We start from the raw sequence: 21,856 nt of genomic DNA on the forward strand, positions 1-21,856 counted from the left end.
AGCTGATGTATATACACTCACCGCGACCAGACCCACACCTCCTGTGCTTACAAGACCTCAAGGTTGTCCTAAGAAAGCAATAACCATTTACCACAAAATGGACTTTAAGGAATGGAATTACAGAGTGTGTGTGTGTTACCATTATGCTACTGCAGGAGCATAAAGGAGCTGGAGAGGAGGAGAAAATGACGGAGGGAGGGGATGAGAGTGACAAGCAGGAAGTAGGGATTTCATGCCGAAATGATTGCCTGTAATAATTAGTCTTTGGCAGAGAACCATTTACTGAGAGGGAGGGAGAGAAGTTTCAGAGGACAGAGAGAGAGAGACAGCAAATCAGGGAGGAAACAAGATTGAGTGAGCGGGCAGGAGATGAGGAAGCAACCAAGAAAGAGCAGATATGAATCGCACGTGTGTGCCTGTGTGTGTGTGTGTGTTTACATTTACGTGTGTGTGCTATGGTGGGCTCGGATCCCCCAATCTTTCACTGGCGGTGACAGGAGATAAGATGATCAGCTGAATTTGCTACAAATCTGCAGCCTGCCAGCTTTTAGACAGCTCTGTCAGTGCTGCACAGCTACTGAACACACACACACACACACACACAAATATTGTTCATACACACCAGTTGCAATGTGGGATGTGCATGTGAATGAACAGTCAGTAGGCTCTTTCACATGACACCTCAGGCCGGGTCTTAGACGCCTTCTGGCCGACTTGACGTGGGGTTGAAGCCACCCCACCCCTGATGCGTCTTTGTGCCGTGAAGCGAAGTAACAGAGCCGAAGCGGTCGCCATGTGTAAAGGTAAGCCGGCTTTGCGGCTCAATAATGTGATGAAGTGATGACATATGATTTGTGCTACCACCCGGTCGCTGGATCAAACAAACAAATTTATTACCGAAGGAAGATCTGTGATGACGCTCAGCAACATGGCATTTACTTTAAATAATTAGCCAATCAAAAAGAGAACCTAAACTGAGTTCATTTGTCATGTTTTGATAACGATAACACATTTAATGCTTTGCGCTCTACGTCAACACAGCTGAATTCTGCTCCACGTCTCTTTTGGCTCCACGATGGTCCCTTTATTTCTAAAAGTTCAGGTCTGTGTAGGACGGGGGCGGCGCCATCGGAGATTTCTGAACGGCCGGAGGCAGCTTAAAGACAGATTGGTCTTTGCACCCATTTTGTGGAACTGTTTATGAGAAAGCTTAATGGCAGCTGTATATATGTAAGCACACTGAACTTAAATGTAAACACGAGTAGATATTCAGCAAGTACACCCACACAGAAATGCTAAACAAACAGTGAAGAACATCTACATCTAAAACTCCTAATCGTTTTCTTACTGATGTTTGAAACAAGTCATTGGATATTTTAAAAATGACACTTTTTACTGTAGCATGTTTTCCAGTTTCTGATTACTGAGTAACTGAAGACGCAACATTATTTTTTTTAAAGTATTTTTGCTCTATAAAAACACAACAGCAGTACTTTGCTTAAAACGTGTTTAATTTTCAGTTTGGTTTTGATAGTAATTACAATTCAGAAGACTTGATTTTATTTCCATAAAAATGAGTATGAACTAGACCGTAAATAAAAAATAGGACTATCACAATATCCTCTATAAAAAAACATTTAACATCTAAATTATAAATGTATAATTTCTGTGACTCTGGTAAAATCTTGTTTCGTGCAAAAACATTTGTTTTAGGGTTATTCCAAAATCAAAAATAAAACTCTTTCAGCTCAAATCAAAATGCAGCCTAAACATTACCCAGCGTGACAACAAAAAGATGGAGGCCTTGTGCACATATTGTGGCCGTAGCCTGGTAAAATGGTTTTTCAGGCTTTCTGAGTCTGCTTGGATTGTGACGTGTGTGACATCAGTTTTGTCATCTTACTAGGGTTTGCCAGGTCCCTTAAAGGACAAGCATCTGCAGCTCAGATCTTTATGACTGATGACTACTCGCGCTGCAGTACACACCTCTTCCATTTAAGAAGGTGGCGCCAAAGACATAACGGACAAAAAAAGACGAGTCAAATCATGAGACCAAAGAAAAAGAAAAAAACAACAACAACAACACGAACGTTTTTTTTTCTTCCAGAAAATATTGTATGAAGTTTTGCCACCATCAACACTAGGATAATTCGTTATTCGGGGAACACAAGGACACAAAACTGTGTCAAATTTCTGGTGAGAATCTTCCCATCTTTTGAATAGACAGCTGACAAAACAGCACGGTATCACCTCCTATTGGGCTGTGAACACTGTAGGCCCCTGACTGGAGCAATGTGGTGCAGCTGATCCAAGAATACTATGAATATGAGTGTGTTTGCCTAAACATACATGGAAAGTTTCAGCAACCATGTTTCCAGCCTTGCAGCATCAGGAGGACTATTTGGACAGCCAACCAGCCTCCAGGTATGTGACTCTTCACTTTACATCTCATTAACTATTGATCAGTCTCTCCTCTCAGACAGACCGTCTTCGAGACCCCCAGTCCTAAAACACACACATAAGAAACTCCGCCCATTTTGCCTGTGTGCCATTTCATCATCTCTCAAGGGTGAGCACAAGAGCAAACACACACATCTAGACACACACAAAGAACATAAAGCTGGCCAACTGTAACTCAAATTCCTGCTATACTTACACTGAAGGCTTGTTTTTCATAAATGTTTCACGCACACTTAGATTTAAGACAGGAGAAGGTTTTACAACACAAACCAAGCCACAAGTGAAATGCACATGCAGCTGTAAAGAAACCAGAAGCATGACCACCATAATGTTTTAAAGTACACTGGATATAATTTTATCATTTGGTTTGAAACCGTTAAAACCAGACATTTGATCCAATTATGACCGTGTACGCAAATATATATATAGTAACGTGTATAAGAACCACAAATCAGCCATAGCATTTAGTACAGCTCAAAAGACCATGACTTAGAAACCAAAATTGTTGACTTTGCCTTCAAACCCCCGAGATCAAAATCAAATCCAATGGCTGCAGAGTGCGCCAAAGACTGATTCATCCCAGAAAACCAAACTCCACATCCCACAGTACTCAAATCAATCATCAGCGAACGTCACATTACATGCCATGAAATCGTGTCAGATCAAAGCTGATCTGGCAACACAAGGAGAAGGTATGAGGTGGAGCTCGTTTTAATGTTGGGGCTGATAGTTCTGTTCAGTTTAGACATAGCAAGTCAGCTGAACTTTGCTTTTTGTGTCGCTTATCATCTAAAAGGAGATTTCTCAATTCAAAACTTAAAACAGCCATAAAAAGTGCCACAGAGATTATGCCATTTCTATTTATTGTTCTTTTCATAGTAGCTGCAACATATATTTGTCCTGTTTAGTGTCAATATTCACAGCTCAACCCCCATAAAGTGGCATAAAGATTCTTTGCTTTGGACGAACAAAGAGTTTGTGCCAATCTAGCATCAATTTTGCATGGTTGCAGACTGACTTTTGGCAACTGTTGCCAAAAGAAAAAAAGTCTGGGTTAAGTGCTGTCTGAAACCAGAAATAAAACTGCTTTTGTGAAAAAAAAAAAAACCCTCAAACAATAAAATTTAAAAAAAAGAACTGTTACTGACAGGGCTTTATACACTGTTTTTTTCTTGTTTAAAAAGGTGAAATGTCAGAATAAGACTGTCGATTAAAGCACTTATTTATTGTATGTATCATATAATGGCTAAACAGAAAATGTATGGATCTTCACCCACAGAAAATCCTGTAAAAACCAAACAGTTTGTGAATCAGTAGTTCCTGCTGCTGTGTAGTATTTGGGCAGAGATGAGGAGAGGGACTCTTTAGTGATGAGTGGCAGCATATTAGTGGTAAGTGGAGAGCCAATCTGACTCTACAGAGCACATACACACACGTAGTATTGTGTATGTGTGCGTTTGCAGTCACAAAGAACAACCTGTGTGTGCGCGCGTGTTTGCAGAGACAGAAAATTACAGTAATGAGAGCTCTGTCAGCAGCTCCTCCCGTTTCCCTTCAGTTTGCTGATTACAGCCTGTTTAGATATTTAAAACGCACACACACACACACACACACAAGCAGCTGCCCCAGCAATGACCCTTTAATTAATTAACTCTTCCCTTTCTTTAGCCTAGTTGGATATTTTTTCTTCCTCTCATCAAAGCAATAAAAACCCAAGAAGCAACACAGAAATTTTGAAGTCACACACACACTCCAGTTGCAGACATAAAACACAGTTCCACAGTTGTCCTAATCCCTCCTCTGTCTCTTTCCTGTTGTCTAATCCAACATCCATCAGCATTCAACCACCTTACCCAAAGCAAAAATACCCAACTAAGCACTACTATTTCAAGACAATATCTATTTGCATGTGGAGATAAATGGGGAGGCCCAAATTAAAGACTGTAAGCACATGCATCAGATTGGTAGTGATCCTGAAGGGATCAGTGTGTTTGTGTCTGTCTGTGTGGGCATTCGGGTCATGTTTTCCCTGCTGGGTGAGTAGAGTCCAAGTGGGTCTGATTACACGAAGGTGCAGCCTGCAATCAGAGATGTGGCTCTGTGCTACAACCTGTTGGATTAAACAAGGCCACTGCTAATCCTGCGAGCCTTGGCTGGTCGTTTCCAAAACTGCAGCCAAATTGAACTCTTTATAGCCATGGTTGGTAGGCAAACTGGCATCTAAGAGCAGGAGTTACACCATTATGGAAAAAGTCAAGGGGTTTTACTGTGCCACTTGCCTTTTTTCTGCTGAGAAGGGTTGTTTTATGGCCTCCAAGTAGAATAAAGAAAAGAGGCTGACATGCATGAATGGCCTACTTGGTGACTGCCGTACACACAGTCATAAAAAGCTTTTAGTCAGCACAAAGTAATATAACATTTACTAAATTTCTCAGCTGCTGGATAGCCTTTAAAAAAAAAACTTCAAACATCAGAAATACAATTTAAATGATAGAAAGATGCTGTCATTTTATGCACTAAGTTTATAATAATAATAAATAAAAAAAAGGTACAATATGTGAACTCTTATGCCACATATGCTAAGAAAATTATGTATCTTACTTACATAAAACTACTATTTTTAAATAAAACACTTAAAGATTAATATTACAGGGCTGATGTTTGTTCCCTGTGCATCTGTAAAATAATGAAAACTAGAAATTATCTCTTCTACTGTTTGGAATTTACAGGAAAATAACATGTTTACCTCTTGTTAATTGATTGAATTGGGAAGACTGTAAAACAACACTTTATGCGTTATCACCCAGTCAAAGATCAGCAGCAGCTTTAAACAACAGATTTCAAATTACTTTCTTCCAAATCAAAGACAGCAGTATATTCATCAGTGTCAAACAAAACCTGAGCACCTGCCGACGTTTACTGCAGATTTTAAATCATTTATCAATGTGCTAAACCAGTCATTCAAATTAACAAGCTCATACTTCCCTGCCAGAATAAACACGCACTTGACAGGCACAAAAACATGTTCAATAACAAAAGCTGTTCTGCTAACTGTTAGTATTGTTACAGTTTATGACTACACCATTAGTTTTCTGCTCTAATCATATATATTGAATTGATTTGATGAATTTCTATAATCACAGCAGCTTTGTGGGTTGTTTTTCTTTAAAAGACTCCATACTTTTCTAGGCTTTACCTTCATAAAAAAGCAGAAAAAAAATCTAAAAATATATAAATATATATTTCTAACAAATGTTTTTTACAGACAATATCTGTAGAAGTGGTCTGGCTTTATTTATTTATATATGTAAATTGCAAACACCATACAAAACCTCAGGAAAATAAAGAAACCAGCAGAGAAGAATGCCCCCTAACGTCATCACCTTTTAATCATGTAATCGTACCAGTGTGTATGTGTGTGCATTGGCAAAATACCTCATGAAACACTGGACAGATTTTAATAAAAGTCCCAGAAAATTAGATATACATCTACAACTGATCCAGTTTTGGGGTCAACCTGATTCAGACAGCCACCACAGCTAATCACCATTAGCCGTAACAAAAGCAGCTACACTTTAGTCAGTTTTATAAATACTGAGCTAAACTTTGGGGTGTTTGGATCTGAAAGTCATCATTCCCAATATATAACCCAAGTGCTAATAGAGCGTGGGAAATCTTTATTTAAAACTTTAAAAAGGATTGCTAGTTTTATTTGCTAATGAGTTATAGTAAAAGGTTACAGGGTTCAACCATTATATACGGGTTCTATTGCCTGAGAAACATCCATCTATAAATCTGATGGTTTAAAATAAAAAAGCTGATCAGAAGGTTATATCCCTGGGAATGATTTCTAGTTGGCATTCTTTAAGTTAAATTTGGGATTTTATGTTGATTCAAGTGAAATATACAAGGAGATCACACCACTAAAAGTCCTCACTTCATCAAGTGCATCTATACATTTCTGGCAGGAAGTACACGAAAAGATGAACACCAGCAGGGCTGGCCCTGTGCCTAAATTATTTATTATTCTGAAATAAAGTATTGACCACAGCTTCTTGAGAAGTCTATGGACTAAGATGTTTGCAGTCTTTGATATTTGTTCAAAGCACATTGCAACATGACTCTACAAACCTTTAGTGCGTTAGATTTGATATATATTCAAACATTACAATGATAAAAACTAAATTTTAAACACAGTAGTAATGAAACGATTTCAATGTCTGAGTCTGTGCTTTGTGGATTTTGATATTTGAGCTTGTGGAGAGCAGAGAAATAAGGACGCACATGAGCACACACGTTTGTTTGAACAGGGCAACAGTAGCTGCAGGGGTCAGAGGGGCTTTGGACGCCGGGTCTGTATGTGTGGGTGGGGGGTGGGGGTTAGTGCACAAAAGAAGTTTGAAGTGGGCCAGAGAAGGGATTCTGGCCAGCTGAATCAAAGCAGGATGAGAGGAGAAGAGTCAGGGGGTGGGGACCCTGTGAAGGTGTGCCAAGGGACCAGAGTGGGGAGAAAGCTGCAACTACACAAGCAGCCCCCAAATCCCACATTCAAAAAGCATTCTGGCCACATTCCTGCACATCAAGGACACCATGTGATCATGCAAAAAGACTAGGCAGCAGCAGAAAAGAAACACGCCATTATCTCAGAGACTGGGTGAAACCTCAGAGTATGTTGCAAAGCAAGAAAGCACAACCTGCCTCGAGCAGTCATCTAGCAACACAGTGTCTTAATCAATCAAACCCACGCAAGTGAACATTTCTGTTAAATGTGTTTTTTTTTTTTGCAAGTGTTATTATCTGCATTTGTCAGATTATAATTTGTTGGCAATTCCTTTAAGAACTTTTCAAACCAAAGCAGACCTTATTATATCTGACATCGCTTTTAAAAAGCAAAAAAACAACAACAGCCTCCTAAATTCTGTAAACACTGATGTACAAGCCAAATTACAAATCAGGACAGTAGAAAGAAAACAAAAATGCAACACAAAAAAAAATAAAAATCAGCAGAGTTCAGCACACTCACCTGTGGTACTGTGTCTGGAGGAACTGAAACTCCTCCTTGATGCGATCCAGAGTTTCGGGGTAGGTAAGTTTCAGTGACTGAGGCGTCCCCGACGCTGCGGCTGCTGCTGCGGCTGCAGCTGCCACCACTGAGGCAGAAGACCCCGGAGGTGGCTGCAGAGGTGCCTGGGTGTAGAGAGAAAATATTCTGTTTAGAGGCAGTGAGGACAACAAGTGCAAGACGATTATCAACAGGAGTGATTTTTGCCATCAAAATTCTAATTTGTGAGTGGTCTTGTTATGTTGAAGGGTTTTTATTTATTTCAGTAAAATGACTCATTTCTACTTGTAAAGAAACTTAACTTTATGTAAAACCAAACACATCAAACATTAGACAACAACCACAAATATAAGGGCGTGATTTAACAAAAAAGCATGACTATATTGGGACCTGAAATATTCACAGCGATGTCTTGGTGACGCTACAGTGAAGTTGATGGGAGTTTAGTTTTTCTCACTCCTAATGCTCAGCTCAGCTCGACACACTCTTTTGCCCACTCTAAAAAAAGTCTCTAGCAAATTCCTCTGCCCATCCAGAAAACTCAGCATGTAGTGCTTTTATATCAGGAAAGAGGGGTGAGAACATGGCAAAATTGAAAGGAAATACAGTTCAATGGAGTTAATGAGCATTCAGAGAGGAAATTAGAAGAAATGACTTGTTTCTGAAGAAAAAGGGCATTGGATCTATCATCCGGCAGCAGTTCAGGTTTCACAAAAATTGCAATCTGCAAAACATGCTTTAAAAAAAACAAATGGTTGTACCACAGGTTTCTTTCACCAACTGGAATGTCATTCAATGCAAAACAAATGATGCTTTATACCCTGCATGTCTATAAATCCATGCACAGAAATAATGTCAAATGAACCACCCATCAAGCAAATGACTACCTTTGTTTACCAATCGGCCGCATACAAATAAAATAACTGAAAAAGCAGTGGAGAGAAATCACATTTACAGTAACAAAAACAGTGTTATTTTCTTTAATAAAAGCTTAAATATAACATTAATACTGTGATTAAGAGCAGCCTTTAAAACACTGAAATTAGTGTATTGTGGTAAAGCTTCTAAATATCATAAAATGACCTAAAATATTATTTCTAGATCATATTGCCCAGCCCCGATACCACTACTTTGTGTGTATATCAACCAGCAAGTCTGTAGTCAGATGTGAAGAGGTTAGCGGCACATGGATGGGAAAGTGGATGGGTAAAATGAACAAATGAACAGACTTTGTTGAACAAAACCAATTAGAAGAAAGGAATAAAGAGTGAAATCCAACAGCAGGGGGCCAGAGAAAAAGCACCTCATCATAGCTGAAGACCCACGCCCGCCCCCCAACCCTTGCATGTAGTCTCTCTTCTCTGCAGGGTCCAGAGCAATTAGGAGACTACAACTGTAGGGGTAATGCTGCAAGACAGGCAGACAAAAGAGAGCTGAGAGCTGGCCAAGGAGGGTGGTCGGGGCTGTCCATCTGTCTGTCTGTTGGACTCTGTCAAAATAACTGAGTGCAGAGGCAGACACTTAATGGGAGAAGTAGCTCCAAGCTTTACAAAGAAACTAAAATGTTAAGTTGTAGTACTAAAATGTTCTTGATGGTGAGGACTGTCCAGCTTTGGTAAGGCTTTCTTGAAGCTTGGCATTTATTAAAGTATTGTTGCTCACTTTTAAAGCACCAAAGGATGTAAGATGCTTTCAAAACTCTGCTTAACTAAGTACGTTTTCAAGCAACCCAAAATTATTTTTTTACCATTTAATTTTGAAGTGGTTTTCATTAATAACGGTGCCGATTTCTCCTCAAATCTGATATTTTGGCTTAAAAAAAAAAGGGTGTCAGGGCTACATTTAGAGCGGACACTACTAAACTCAGCATATTTTCTTTTAATTTAACGAACAAATTTTCCAACAAGTGCCAAACTTGGCGTTTGCCCTGCAGCAAAATTTTTCTCCTAATGGAGCAAGAAGTGCAACTCACCTTTTGTTCTGAATACATTCTTAACCAATAGTCATCCAGCGTCACTAGCCATTATTTGTCTACCTGAATGGGTCGTTTAAAATGTACCCAACGTCACTGTGAAAATTGGAATAAACAAGAGAAAGTGTTCTGTATTTTTACTGTTGCTTGCAGGAATATTTAACTCAATAAAAGTCAAGTGTTCATAAAAAAAATTATGTTTGTAAAGCACTTGGTTTTTCTTCGCAGTATACATACCAATTTACAGAAGTTATGAGACTTGTGTCTTTTCCTCTGAGCAAAGAGGATAAATTTCTTCAGAAGGCCTGAAAGGTTCGCATTCATTCACAGGAAGAATTTATACATAATTGACCCTATGCTGACTGGAATACAGAGTATAAAAAGACATTATATTTTAAAAATTTGGCCCAATTCACCTGCACTTATGAGATCTGGTTTAATTACACACACAAACACACACACATGCCAGAAATGCTCCCCGTTAATGGGCTGCTCACCTTTCCAGCTCAACAAAACAAACAGATCAAGACCGTGCTAATGTGATTGAACAAGCTTTTAATTTAGAATCCGCAGTTCATCAAACAGACACAAATACGTTTATCTTTAATTGTAATGCAGATAAAAATAATCCTAACAAGGTATCTCAGCAGCTAAAATATTAAAAGGATCTTACCCAACAACTGAAATCAAAAACTAGTAACAGAAGCAGTGTTTCCTCCAAAAAAGGTTCTTGAACACAACTCAAAATATTCATTTCATCTAGCAGGAATGTAAAAGGCATGGCTGAACAAAACAATATACTTCTGCTGTGCTGAAAAGAGAGGTACTCTGTATGTTGATAAGGTAAAATACGAAGACAAAGCAGGATTAGAAAAAAGTTGGGATATTAGTTCCATTTAGTGTTCAAGTTGGATGTATTTTATTGTATTTAGACTCAAAAACCTCCATTCCAATTTAATAAGAGGTAATATTATGAAAACATGCAATTATATTATTATTGTTGAATATTCCTATATCAGTATCAGTTGCAATAAAGCTGTTTTCCTAACTCCTTTTGTTCTCTTTTGTCATCACAACACTGTACGATTCATCATCTTGGCCACTTTGTTATTTCAACCTGGTGGGAGTGTCGCAGCTCAAGCAATCTTACAATACTGAGACTGTGACAGGTTTCAATATACTGTGCAGCCCTATTAAAACATGAACCGTTTTGTACATTTTTACTTTTAAGGGTCATACGTAAAAAAAAGTCAATGCTCTACAAAGGTTGTTCAGTTAGCATATGATTTCACACACTGATCAACTCAAAGTCTAGTCAAAATGTTAAATCAGATGTAAAAAGGGGTTTTCTCTTTGACAAAGAAGAGTGTGGTTGTACACTGAAAAAAAAACCCAAAAAAACTGGAGAGACACTTCAGACATTCCCAGCAGGTGATCGCTGCCTTGATGTACAATGCTCCTGATGAGGGAAGGAACCGAAAAACTGAAGAAAGTGGGAGGAAAGAGGGATGTGTGGCTGGAGAAAATGTAAAATGAATAAAGAAAGTACAGATAAGATACAGGATGCCATTTTTGAAAATATAGAGTAGATGCTGAAACTGAAAACTCTCTAACTAAAAGCAGAAGCAAATTGGAGAGAATAGAGAATGTAGAGAATTTAAAAATAAAGAGAATAGGGGAGAAAAAATTGATGATAGAAGATAGCCGGTGGCCTCATTGTTCCTCTTTCTTTCTAAGAAGTTGCTCCCAATCTGTCTGCCAGATCCCCCACCTAGAGCATGGAGCCACATGTACACACTTCTTTAACTAAACACACTCAAACCTACAATTACACACTCCCCACCCAGAGATAAACATGCATGTTTGGTCAGTCTTGCTCGCACATTTGATCATCTCTTGTCTTAGGAATTTCTTTTCCCCCAAGACTACCCATGCAGATATTTTTCCCCTTCGCCTTTTAAGCAAAAAGCTATTTTAAAGAAGGGTTAAAGAATAAAGAAAGAGGAAACTTGATTTCTTATTGCTCTTTTTACCCCCTTCTTTCAACAGTTTTAGGATTTTTCCCCTTTTTTCAACTCAGCCAGTGAAAGACAAAAGGCAGTTGGCACATTTATCATTAATAGGAAAGTGGACAAAGCTGAACTCTTGTCCACTTCCTGATGTTCAAAGACAAACAGGAATATCTTACACTACAGTTTTTCTGCCAGCTTAGCATCTCAGTGTGTTTTAAACAAGTCAAAGATGCTGGTTAGGGTTGTTCTGATGATTCGCACCACCTTGAAGGAAGGCTTGTGACAAATTCCGCTGGAGAACATGGGAACACTGACCCTATGCCATCATACAAAACCTCTTGCCTAACTCTGTGCAATTCCCATTAACCAATGCTATTAGTCTGTACCATCTCCTGATCTGGCAAACAGCTGAGCAGGTTTTTAAAGTGAGGTCAGGCCATTAAGATGACCTGCTGACCTCAGGGAATAGATCTTAGCAACGACTCTCACCTGATAATCCCACAGCCAGTTATTCCCTTCCAGCTCGAGAGCAAACAAGAGATGCACTTCCTGCCCTTGAACAAAGCTTACATAGATGGAAAATCACTGTTACACAATTACAGGCTGGGTATTTCTAGGCTCATACAACTGTAAAGATTGTAATACCTTTCTCTTACAAGATTAGAGAGCATTTGATCACCTGGCTGGTTTGGATAAATCAAGAAGTGTTGTTCCCAGATCATTTTAACCTGCATCACTACTAACCTCTTTCATGCAATAATTCTATCTAATCAGTTAAAAACTAAAATCGGCTCTGTTCCCTTTTAGCAAGTCGCTCATGACAATCAGAGACAACCCAGCACTGCTGGTGTGTCCTTACACACACAAAGGCAGCTTAGCAGACTCAGAGAAGTGACAGCAGTGTTGTTGGTTTTGAACGGAGCACTGCCCGTGCCGTCCACCATATCACACCTACTCTCTAACTGGATCAGTGATTACCGCCGTTGCCAGCTCAGAGGCGTATTAGCAATGGATCCGCTCCAACTCTCATTCCGCCTTGGTCATTTCAAACGACACAAATGTGGGAAGAAGTCTTTTGTCTTTTGTCCCAGGCCCGTCTTAAAAGAGCTGTGTCAACGGGGGTCCTGACATACGTTTTGTTTGAAGAAGCTAGCAGAGAAAGCTAAACGCAAATTTATTCTTCAAGCACAAGGATAATGATAAGACTATGTGCTGGTACTCGTAAATAAAATCTGTATAAATTTGCAAGGCTTCACACAAACCCCTATGCCTCGTTTGTTTTGTTTCATTCAAACCAAAATCTGGCCCTGCCTTGTACACGTTCCAAATTCTCTAAAAACACATTCACCAAAAACACATGGTCACAATGAATGAATATATACGGTCCATGTGATGTCATGGAAAGTGAAATATTTAGCCTTAAATGGGCTCTTTCAAGGCTAGGGGGATGTCAGAACTTTTAGCCCCCCCCCAAAATACTTTTGTGCCAGAACTGAGCTAACTCTGGTTTGAAGCAGACTCAAGTAGAGACAGAAAAAAGAACAAGGTTTTGCAACTCATACATTTTTTTTGTTAGCTGCAATGCAGTTTTAAACCCCCACTGTCCAGCGAAGACAAAGTTTCTAATGTAGATCATAGCTGGAATCATCCGTTTTAAGAATGGCAAATATATACTCACTCTATGAGATTAAACTCTTCAGCAAATTATTTGGTAGAGACATTGCAAAAAAAGGAGTCCTGTAAAATGGATTATTCTATCCCAAACTAGTTAGTCAGAATATATTTTTGAAAAACGCAGCCTTCCAATTTTTACAACTAAAACTAAGGCATCTTTAAGTGTTGGTGACATTTCTTATACAGTTTTCAGCTCTTGTTCTATTGCATAGTGATGGATCTGTCTTGAATGTGTTTAGCATTCAAAGATCACGTTGATGAGCAAACACAGGCGTTAAAACCGGCCTTTACAAGTTTAAGGCCATCTGTTGCACGAGCTTAGGGAATATTTAAATATGACTGTATCCGAATTAAAACACACAAAGTACAAACACATTTGCATAAATTTCCATCGTTGCTAAAAGAGCTATGACAACCGTAAGGCTTAAATAACTTGATGAGGTAAAGAGCCATCTGCTGAACACTTTGCCACAACATGATGCGAGCAGGTCTGCGAGATAACGGAATGGGTTAAAGGCTCGCACGTGCATTACAACCACAGTTACACAAAACAAAGCGACAAAAAGCAGGAACAAAACTATGAAAAAAGGGGAGGGGGGGTATTCAAGATGAGACCAATAACAGTTTGCCCTTCTCTGAATGAAATCATTCCTGTTTTCATTTAAGTTACCTCTAATTGCACCACAAACAGCCAACCAGCATGACCTCACATCCTTGGTCCAAACCCCCACCCTCCAAAAAAACATGTGCAAATGCACGCTTGTTTATGAAACAACACACCCACACATCCTCGATGCAGACATTAAGTGGATCTGTGCACGATGCTGCTTTCCACAAGTATTTACAAGCACATGTGCACCTTATTTCACTGACACACGACTAAAGCACAGATGTCAGTATAAATGGCAATTTGGCATCTCAGTCCTACAATCCAGAATTTTAATCAAAGCAAAATGGAGCTACCACTGTTTAGATGTAGTTGTGGAACTTTTATTAAGTTTATAGAAAAATAATCCTTTGCAGTTCTTTCTTTATAAAGCTGAAAACAAGGACAGAAGGATTTTTTTTTTGTTCCAAGGCCTAAAACTGCAAATTAATTTTTGCCACCCTGCACTCCCAGATCATATCACTTTGCACCTCAAAACGGAAGAGTGAGTCGAACTACTGTATAGTTTACACTCAGTCCATATTTAGAGGAGAACAAAATATTGCTGCCAAGAGATTTTTTTTTAATTTATTATTTTGCCCAGTCTATAATTCCATCCTATTCTTGAGTATGCTGAAGGACAGAAGGTCAATGCTTGAAACAGGAAACGCAACCGAAGCTCTTGGCAAGAAACCAGTTTGGAGCAGGGTGACTGAGTGACAAGATGGCTCAGCGAGGATTTGTTTTTAGCCTTAAAACAGATCCCCACCTTAATACCGGGCATACGCTTCCTCGAAAACGGCTTACATCATCCTGGAAGTCGTTTTATTTTATTTACAAGACACAGAGTTTGTTGCTAGTGAGTGACATGACATGCACACAAAGAAACGAACAAGGCTCTNGGGGGGGGGATAGGAAAATTTAGTCATTAAAAACAAGCGAGAAATATTTTGGCTACAGACAGCACGTTAAGCAAAATCAAGTACTTTGTATGCTCTGTAAATAGTTTTTTCAAATTTCTTTGATTCTGTTGCATTTGCCTAATTTTCTACACTTTTCAAGAACAGCAACTCCTAACTTTAATTGTTCAAAAACCTAGATTTTACTTTATATTAGGAGGAAACAGGTTATGGCAGCAGGAAAAAAAAAGATGACGCTACAATGTGAGAACGTTGAACAGTCACATGGAAGTTGGTGTCACGCAAAACAAACTGCCTTTATTTAGTTTTTCTCCACGATGCAAAAAATGGTTCTCAGAATAGTTCTGACTTTCCATCCAGACGCTACAGAGATGTTGACAGTTTCTAATTAAAACCAAGTACAACAGTATGATAACTGTGAGCAAAAATACCACAATCTCACAGCATTAGAACCAAAATTTAAAATTCTATCATACGATTTCATTGCTTTTTCCAGCAGAAATGCAACTAATATAGTACAACTGCTGCAGCAAAAGATCACCTATACTATATAGCCTACTATTTATTTTAGTTTTAGAGCTATTTTGATTTTAATCTACATAAGAAGAATCAGAGAACAAGTATCTTGACAGCCGTTCTTTTGAAAATCAAAACTTAAAAGCCCAGACAACCATCAAGTCTTTTTTTCCCCAACAGATGTTGGAAGAAACAAAAAGATAGAACAAACACCAGGTAGTTTTAGTTTTAGTTCTCGAGTAAAAGTACTTCTTTCTCAGAATATTTTTCCCCATCATTCTTTTAAAGTAACATTGGGAGCCTGATAAATTGGTGGTAACTAGTTCACTTTTCTTGCTTCAGGAGCGAGCCTGCAGGTGACTTTATTAGACCCATTAGCCATCGCTCACAGCTCAAATTGATGTCAAATTTTGGTACAAATTACAATCACCTTCAAAAATGAGTGGAATTCCTTTGGTAACCAAGTCATTACAAACTGTGTTTTTTGCTACTGGGTGGAAAAAGAAAAAAAAATCTAAATGGATGACTTGGTCTGTTTTGATTCACCCTTTTTTGGTTATTATACACAAACAGCTCACAGTAACCAGTGGCCTTTGACGCTCCTTACACCAGGATGAAACCAGCCTCTGTCAGACCACCCTTAAAAGAAGTTTAAACTTTAGAAACAAACTGACAGAAATGATTTGAGGATTTGAAACCAAAACTTTTTTTAAAAATGCCGATATACTTTAATCCTAGTTCAGAGCAGGCTGATTAAACTATCACTACTTATATAAAGGGTCGTCAGTCCTTCACAAATATTCGCAAACTTTTAAATGTCATTTATTCTCCTGCGTCTGAGGAGATTCCTGAAGTAGTTGCCTCTCTGGACGCGGAAAAAGCATTTGACCGAGTGGAATTTAATTATTTGTTTACTGTACTGGAAAAATTTGGCTTTGGTTTAAATTTTATAACCTGGATACGTTTGTTATATACATCACCCAAAGCATCAGTTCTTACAAATAAGATATATTCCCATCTATTTTCTCTCTCAAGGGGCACACGCCAGGGTTGCCCTCTTAGCCCACTTTTATTTGCATTAGCTATTGAGCCTTTATCAATAAAATTAAGGACAACCCCCAAATTCTTTGGTATTCGTAGGTTTGATACCGAACATAAAATCTCTTTATACGCCGACGACTTACTTTTGTATATTTCTGACCCAGTGTCATGTATTCCTAATATTGTCAATATTCTTATCGACTTTGGAAGTTTTTCAGGTTACAAATTAAACTTCTCTAAAAGTGAATGCTTCCCAATTAACTATCTAGCCCTTCAGCTATCAGACAATGCGCTCCCCTTTCATATATCAAAGTCCGGATTTAAATATTTAGGCATACACATCACCCGTACCTTCTCTGATCTCTATGGAAAGAACTTCAAACCTCTCTTGCTTAAACTGGAGGCTGATTTTCAGAGATGGTCCGGTCTCTGCTTATCTCTTCCAGGTAGAGTTAGCTGTATAAAAATGAATGTATTACCACGCTTTTTGTATTTGTTTCAGTGTCTCCCAATATTTCTATCTAAGTCTTTTTTCCAGTCTATAAATAAATTGTTTTCCTCTTTTCTTTGGGCAAATAAAAATGCTAGAATTCGCAGAGTTTCTAGAAAGGCCCAGAGATAAAGGTGGTCTGGCTTTACCTAATATGAGGAACTATTACTGGGCATCTAATATCCAAAAAATTATATATTGGTATCAGAGTCCACAGCTGGATTGGTGTAAGATTGAAGCAAATTCCTGCACCTCTTCCACACTTTCTGCTTTGGTTACTGCCGGATTACCACTTTCACCCTCTAAATTCACCCATAACCCTGTAGTATCTTCCTCTCTTAGGATATGGATGCAATTCAGACAACATTTTAATCTAAAAGAATTTTCTATGTATAGCCCTATTTGTAATAATCACCTCTTCCCTGCTGCCAGGATGGATCACACCTTTGCTTTATGGAGGAGGAATGGTTTGGAAACTTGTGACCATTTTTATATAGATGGTGTTTTTGCCAATTTCACTGACCTTTCGGCCAAATTTCGCTTACAAAAAACTGATCTATTCAGATATTTTCAGGTCCGTCATTTTATTCAAAGTCAGAGTTCAATATTTCCTGCCTCTCCAGCGGACTCGGGGCTTGAGAAGATTTTGCGCAACCCTATGTACCTCAGGAGGCACATTGCAAACATCTCAAATATAATTACTTCTCTTCAGGAAACAACACTAGATGAGCTTAGAATTGCATGGTCTGAAGAACTTGGTTCTGTTATTTCTGAACATTTCTGGAAATGTGCTCTGGAACGAATCAATGGAACATCGTCTTGTGCACGGCTTAGCCTTATACAGTTAAAGGTCCTTCATAGAACTTACTATACCAAATCTAAACTCTCAAGAATTTATAAGGACATTGATGACAGATGTGAGCGGTGTCATTCTGCCCCAGCAAACATGACCCATATGTTTTGGAATTGTCCGAAATTAACTGAATTTTGGTCATCCGTCTGTAAAACACTGAATGGTGCATTTAATACCAAAATCAAACCGTTTGCAGGAATGGCCATCTTTGGAGTATTGTTTGAGGAGCACATGCTATCCACTGATCAGATAAACGCATTCGCCTTTGCATCCTTGGTAGCCCGTAGACGTATAGTCTTACACTGGAAATCCTCTGAACCACCTAAAGTCTCGGTTTGGCTCACTGATTTAATGTTTCTCTTGAAATTAGAGAAAATTAAATACTTTATTAGAGGCTCATCAAGACAATTCCACAGGGTGTGGGACCCTATGATGGAGTACTTTAAAAATCTAGAGTCCCTTCCATAAGCCTGTAGAGCCCTAAGATATGTGTGTGTGTATGCATATATATATATTGTATATGTGTGTATATGTATATAATTGATGATGTCTAATTGTTGAATTGTTGACATGTAATTCCCCCATAGTCTGTCTTTTTATTTTTATTTATTTATTTATTTATATATATATTTTTATTTATTTTTTTATGTATGTGGGTGGGTGGGGTTCGGTTGTTAAAAGAAAAAGTAAATTCAAGTTACTGTATTTGTATGTACCTTGCTTTATACTTTCTTGAATAAAAAATATATATATAAAAAAAACTATCACTACTTAAAAAGATTGAATAAACTAAAATTTGTCACAAACCCAAAGTCACCAGATTAAAACCAAAATAAACATCTAAGCTTGACTAAAATGATTCTTCTTTGTCCCGGTAGAAACATAAATAACTAAGAAAATGTAGAGCGAACAGATTAAAATGTCTCTTAAAAAAGACAAACATCAACCTTGTGAAACAAACCAAGTCTGACAGGATCAGCAGGATACATTGTAAAAGAACCACAAATGCCAACAAAAATTTTTACCATGAAATCAGTCAATAGCTGCTTATGTGCGTCGGTCTGCATTAAAGTGGTGGATCCATAAACCAATCCATAAAGCCATGCCACTAGCAGTGCCATCTTGAGGTTTCTTTCTTTTAAAGTGGACTGAAATTTCTGTAATTTCCATCTCCCTAAGCTGAGAAGATGATTTGAAGCTGCCTCCCTTCATTTAGCACAACCCATTAGTCAGGCCACTAATTACACTGCTTACCCACAGAGTAAACACCCACCAAGCTCTCGCTCCCTTTTCCACCAGACTACCAATAAGGATGCAGTGACAATAGGTCTAACCCAGAATAGCATGCCTGACTGTGTGTATAGAAGAAAACACACACACACACACACACACAGATCCATCTCTAAAGGCAATGCAACTCGTCACTGTCTTTGCTGAAAAGCATTAAAATCTCATATGAAATTATTCAAACATGACAGTTATTTAATGCCAGTCATTTGAGTTGTTAAGGCAGCTTGGCAGTGTGGGGAAGGGAGAAAAAAAAAACATCACCTCCACTCCCTCCCCCACCTTACATCAAGTAACCATCAGCCTGGCTCTGTGCCGGGAGAAATTTGCTGGTAATCTCCCAATGATTACCTCACATAGAGGGTCTGCGAGGCACCTGTTTCATTAATGCCACACATCTTTCTTTCTCAGCAACCCCACCCCCCCACCCCCAGCCTTCCCATTCCCGTCTTCTTTTTCCTCCCGCAAGCCTCGTTATTCAAATTTCCCTGCTGTCAGCCCACATTAGCAAAGCACTATGATTTGTCGGCTGGCTTAATTGCTGGAGGTGCCTTCTCTTATTAGGTAACCCCCTCGGCTCGTTTGTTCCTTCCACTGAGACGCTCTTCCACAACAGCTTGTGTAAACCCTCAGACTCCTTTCCTTCATTTCCCCTGGCCTTTTCTTTCCCCCCTCTGCCTAATTGCTGGCTGACCAAAGCAGGCGAGCTGCTGATCGATAACTCCACTCTCACCACTGGACAACAGTGGTGATAAAGAGCTAAAAGCATGGCTCGCTTTATGCCAGCTCCGGTGTTTCAGATTTATACCGGTCACTCTAAGTCATCGTTGCTCCGATTACCAACCTGACTTCATCTGTGTTGCACTTTTATATCAGTCCACTCACAAAAACTCCCTCCTTGAAGCTGCTGGGACAATAAAAATGGATACAAATATGTATATTTCAACTGTGACGTGCCATCCAAGATTTTGTTATACTGACTGCCGAATTCCCAAAGGCCCTATCCACTTTATTATTGCCATTTGAGACCTATTACAAAATCAGGAGTAGCTTCTTCTTTTTTTTTTGCTCGTGTTTTGTTCAGAGCACAACAATAATGGAGGTCCAGCTACACACTTATCCATACCGATAACCGTTTTTCTACAGATATCAGCGTGGCATGTTTGTTTTTTATTGCATCTGCAATATAATAAAGGAGAGAGAGAACTCTTTTGTAGGCAATTTCTTTTTAAAAATCAGCAAACGTCATCTGCGCGCGTGTTCACTCGTTCTGTGTGAATTCACTGGCTGCCTTTCTCCTCAAATAATGTTCCAGATTCCCGTTACGACATTTAAATTCTCATCCGAAATTTATCTGGGCGATGTCAAGAAACTCAAGGGCCCCAACGCATGTGTGAAAGCCACTTATTTGGCTGCCAACTGGGCCTGGCAAAACAGATAGATAAACAAACAAAAAAAAACTAAATGGAGGTGCAGGAATCATTTGTACACAGAAGGTTTAAGTTACAGACACTTTGACCCATTTTTGTGTAAAACCAAGGCCTCAAACACCTTGCGCATTAAACATAAATGAAAGTCTGGCCTATTTTTATGTTTGCAGAGTGCCTCTCAGGGGTGCACACATTACATACATACCACTTACACTGACTCAGTATATGCTGGGAGCGTAGGGTTACAGCAGCAGGCCTGATACTGAACACAATAACCTTACAATGTCGCTTGATGAGGGTGGTTGAAATTGCAAGGTCAAGTGACCCGCTCTGGCTCCGTTATTTAAACACGTATCATGTCGTGATGAATAGGGCAGGGAGAGTGCGAGATTTTCTTTGGCCAAATAACCAATTCATAAAACTGTATCCCACAATTATTGTTAGCAACAAAGACACTTTGGGGAACGAAAACTGGAGGGGCTTCGGTTTGAACAGCTGCTTTATAACCTAATCAGTCACTTTTCTTTGAATGCTAAACCTCTGCATGATGGCTTAAATGTTGCATAACGTGCTGTGTCATCTGGGGGGGCAGTAATTGCAGGATAAAAATCAATATATGTGTAGTTTTTTTCCCTCTAGAGTATGCTTCTGTTCTGAGCTAGGAGAAAAACCTATGGTGGCACCAAACCTGCAAAATAGAAAAAGTATTGTATTTTTTACACTAGAATAAAAAACCTGTGTTTTCTGCCCAGTAGGTTTAATCCATGTTTACCTACAACTTTTAACCAAACGGTGCCCGTAGCTGAACATAAAATGGTCAGCAGACGACAGCTGTTCATGTTATGAGCAACCTCCCTGTGACCTCTTCTACGGACGAGAAGAATATTTTAAAAATGTCTTTGAGAGAACACCAAGGAGCTACAATATCCAGCCATGACTGCTGTGTCCTACACCAAATCTCTGCTTATCTGTTGCTTTTGGCGTCAGGCTGGATTCCAACGTCATCTGAGAACCTGCAAAGCATTTTGTGGAATCTCTTGACGTGGTATTTGTATTTTTGTGACACTTCAGTGGGGGTTAATTATGAGAGAGTAACAAAATTCTTATTCTCTGCACTGTTGCTTTAAGTATGCAGAATATGTAGTGTGTGGGGGGGGGAGAAACTAGTTGAAATAGTAGGTTTTTTTGGTGCAAATGTGTACTTTATAAAAGTTACTGTGACACCATCTTGCAATAAAAAAATATCAAGTTTCTCCTTCACACAGAGTCAAGAAGAAGGTTGCACTGCATTCAGCTGGCTGTAACCACAAGGTCTCTTAAAATGCACCTATTAAACAAGACAGCGCTGAATATTTTTGTAATATATGGGTCAATCCCATCACAGCTCTCCAATAGCCGGTGATGACAGGTTACCGCCACTCCGGCGTTCCAGAGATTAAACAGTTTGCCGGGTTGAGTGGCCCTTCAACTCGAGGTTCGAACAAGAGCTCCCG

The 21,856-nt window shown here is 39.0% G+C and overlaps 1 protein-coding gene across 6 annotated transcripts in view; it reads right to left on the bottom strand.

Annotated features, from left to right (window-relative positions):
- The window catches only part of tle2a (TLE family member 2, transcriptional corepressor a), a 43,022-nt gene that overhangs the window by 19,212 nt on the left and 1,954 nt on the right, over positions 1–21,856 (bottom strand). For all 6 annotated transcript variants that reach the window (XM_017407155.3, XM_017407153.3, XM_025003978.2 and 3 more), the window contains exon 2: positions 7,484–7,647. In XM_017407155.3, the coding sequence (XP_017262644.1) occupies positions 7,484–7,647 (164 nt within the window). The remainder of the gene's footprint in view (positions 1–7,483; positions 7,648–21,856) is intronic.

Source organism: Kryptolebias marmoratus, linkage group LG24, assembly GCF_001649575.2.
Source record: "Kryptolebias marmoratus isolate JLee-2015 linkage group LG24, ASM164957v2, whole genome shotgun sequence".
NCBI lineage: Eukaryota > Metazoa > Chordata > Actinopteri > Cyprinodontiformes > Rivulidae > Kryptolebias > Kryptolebias marmoratus.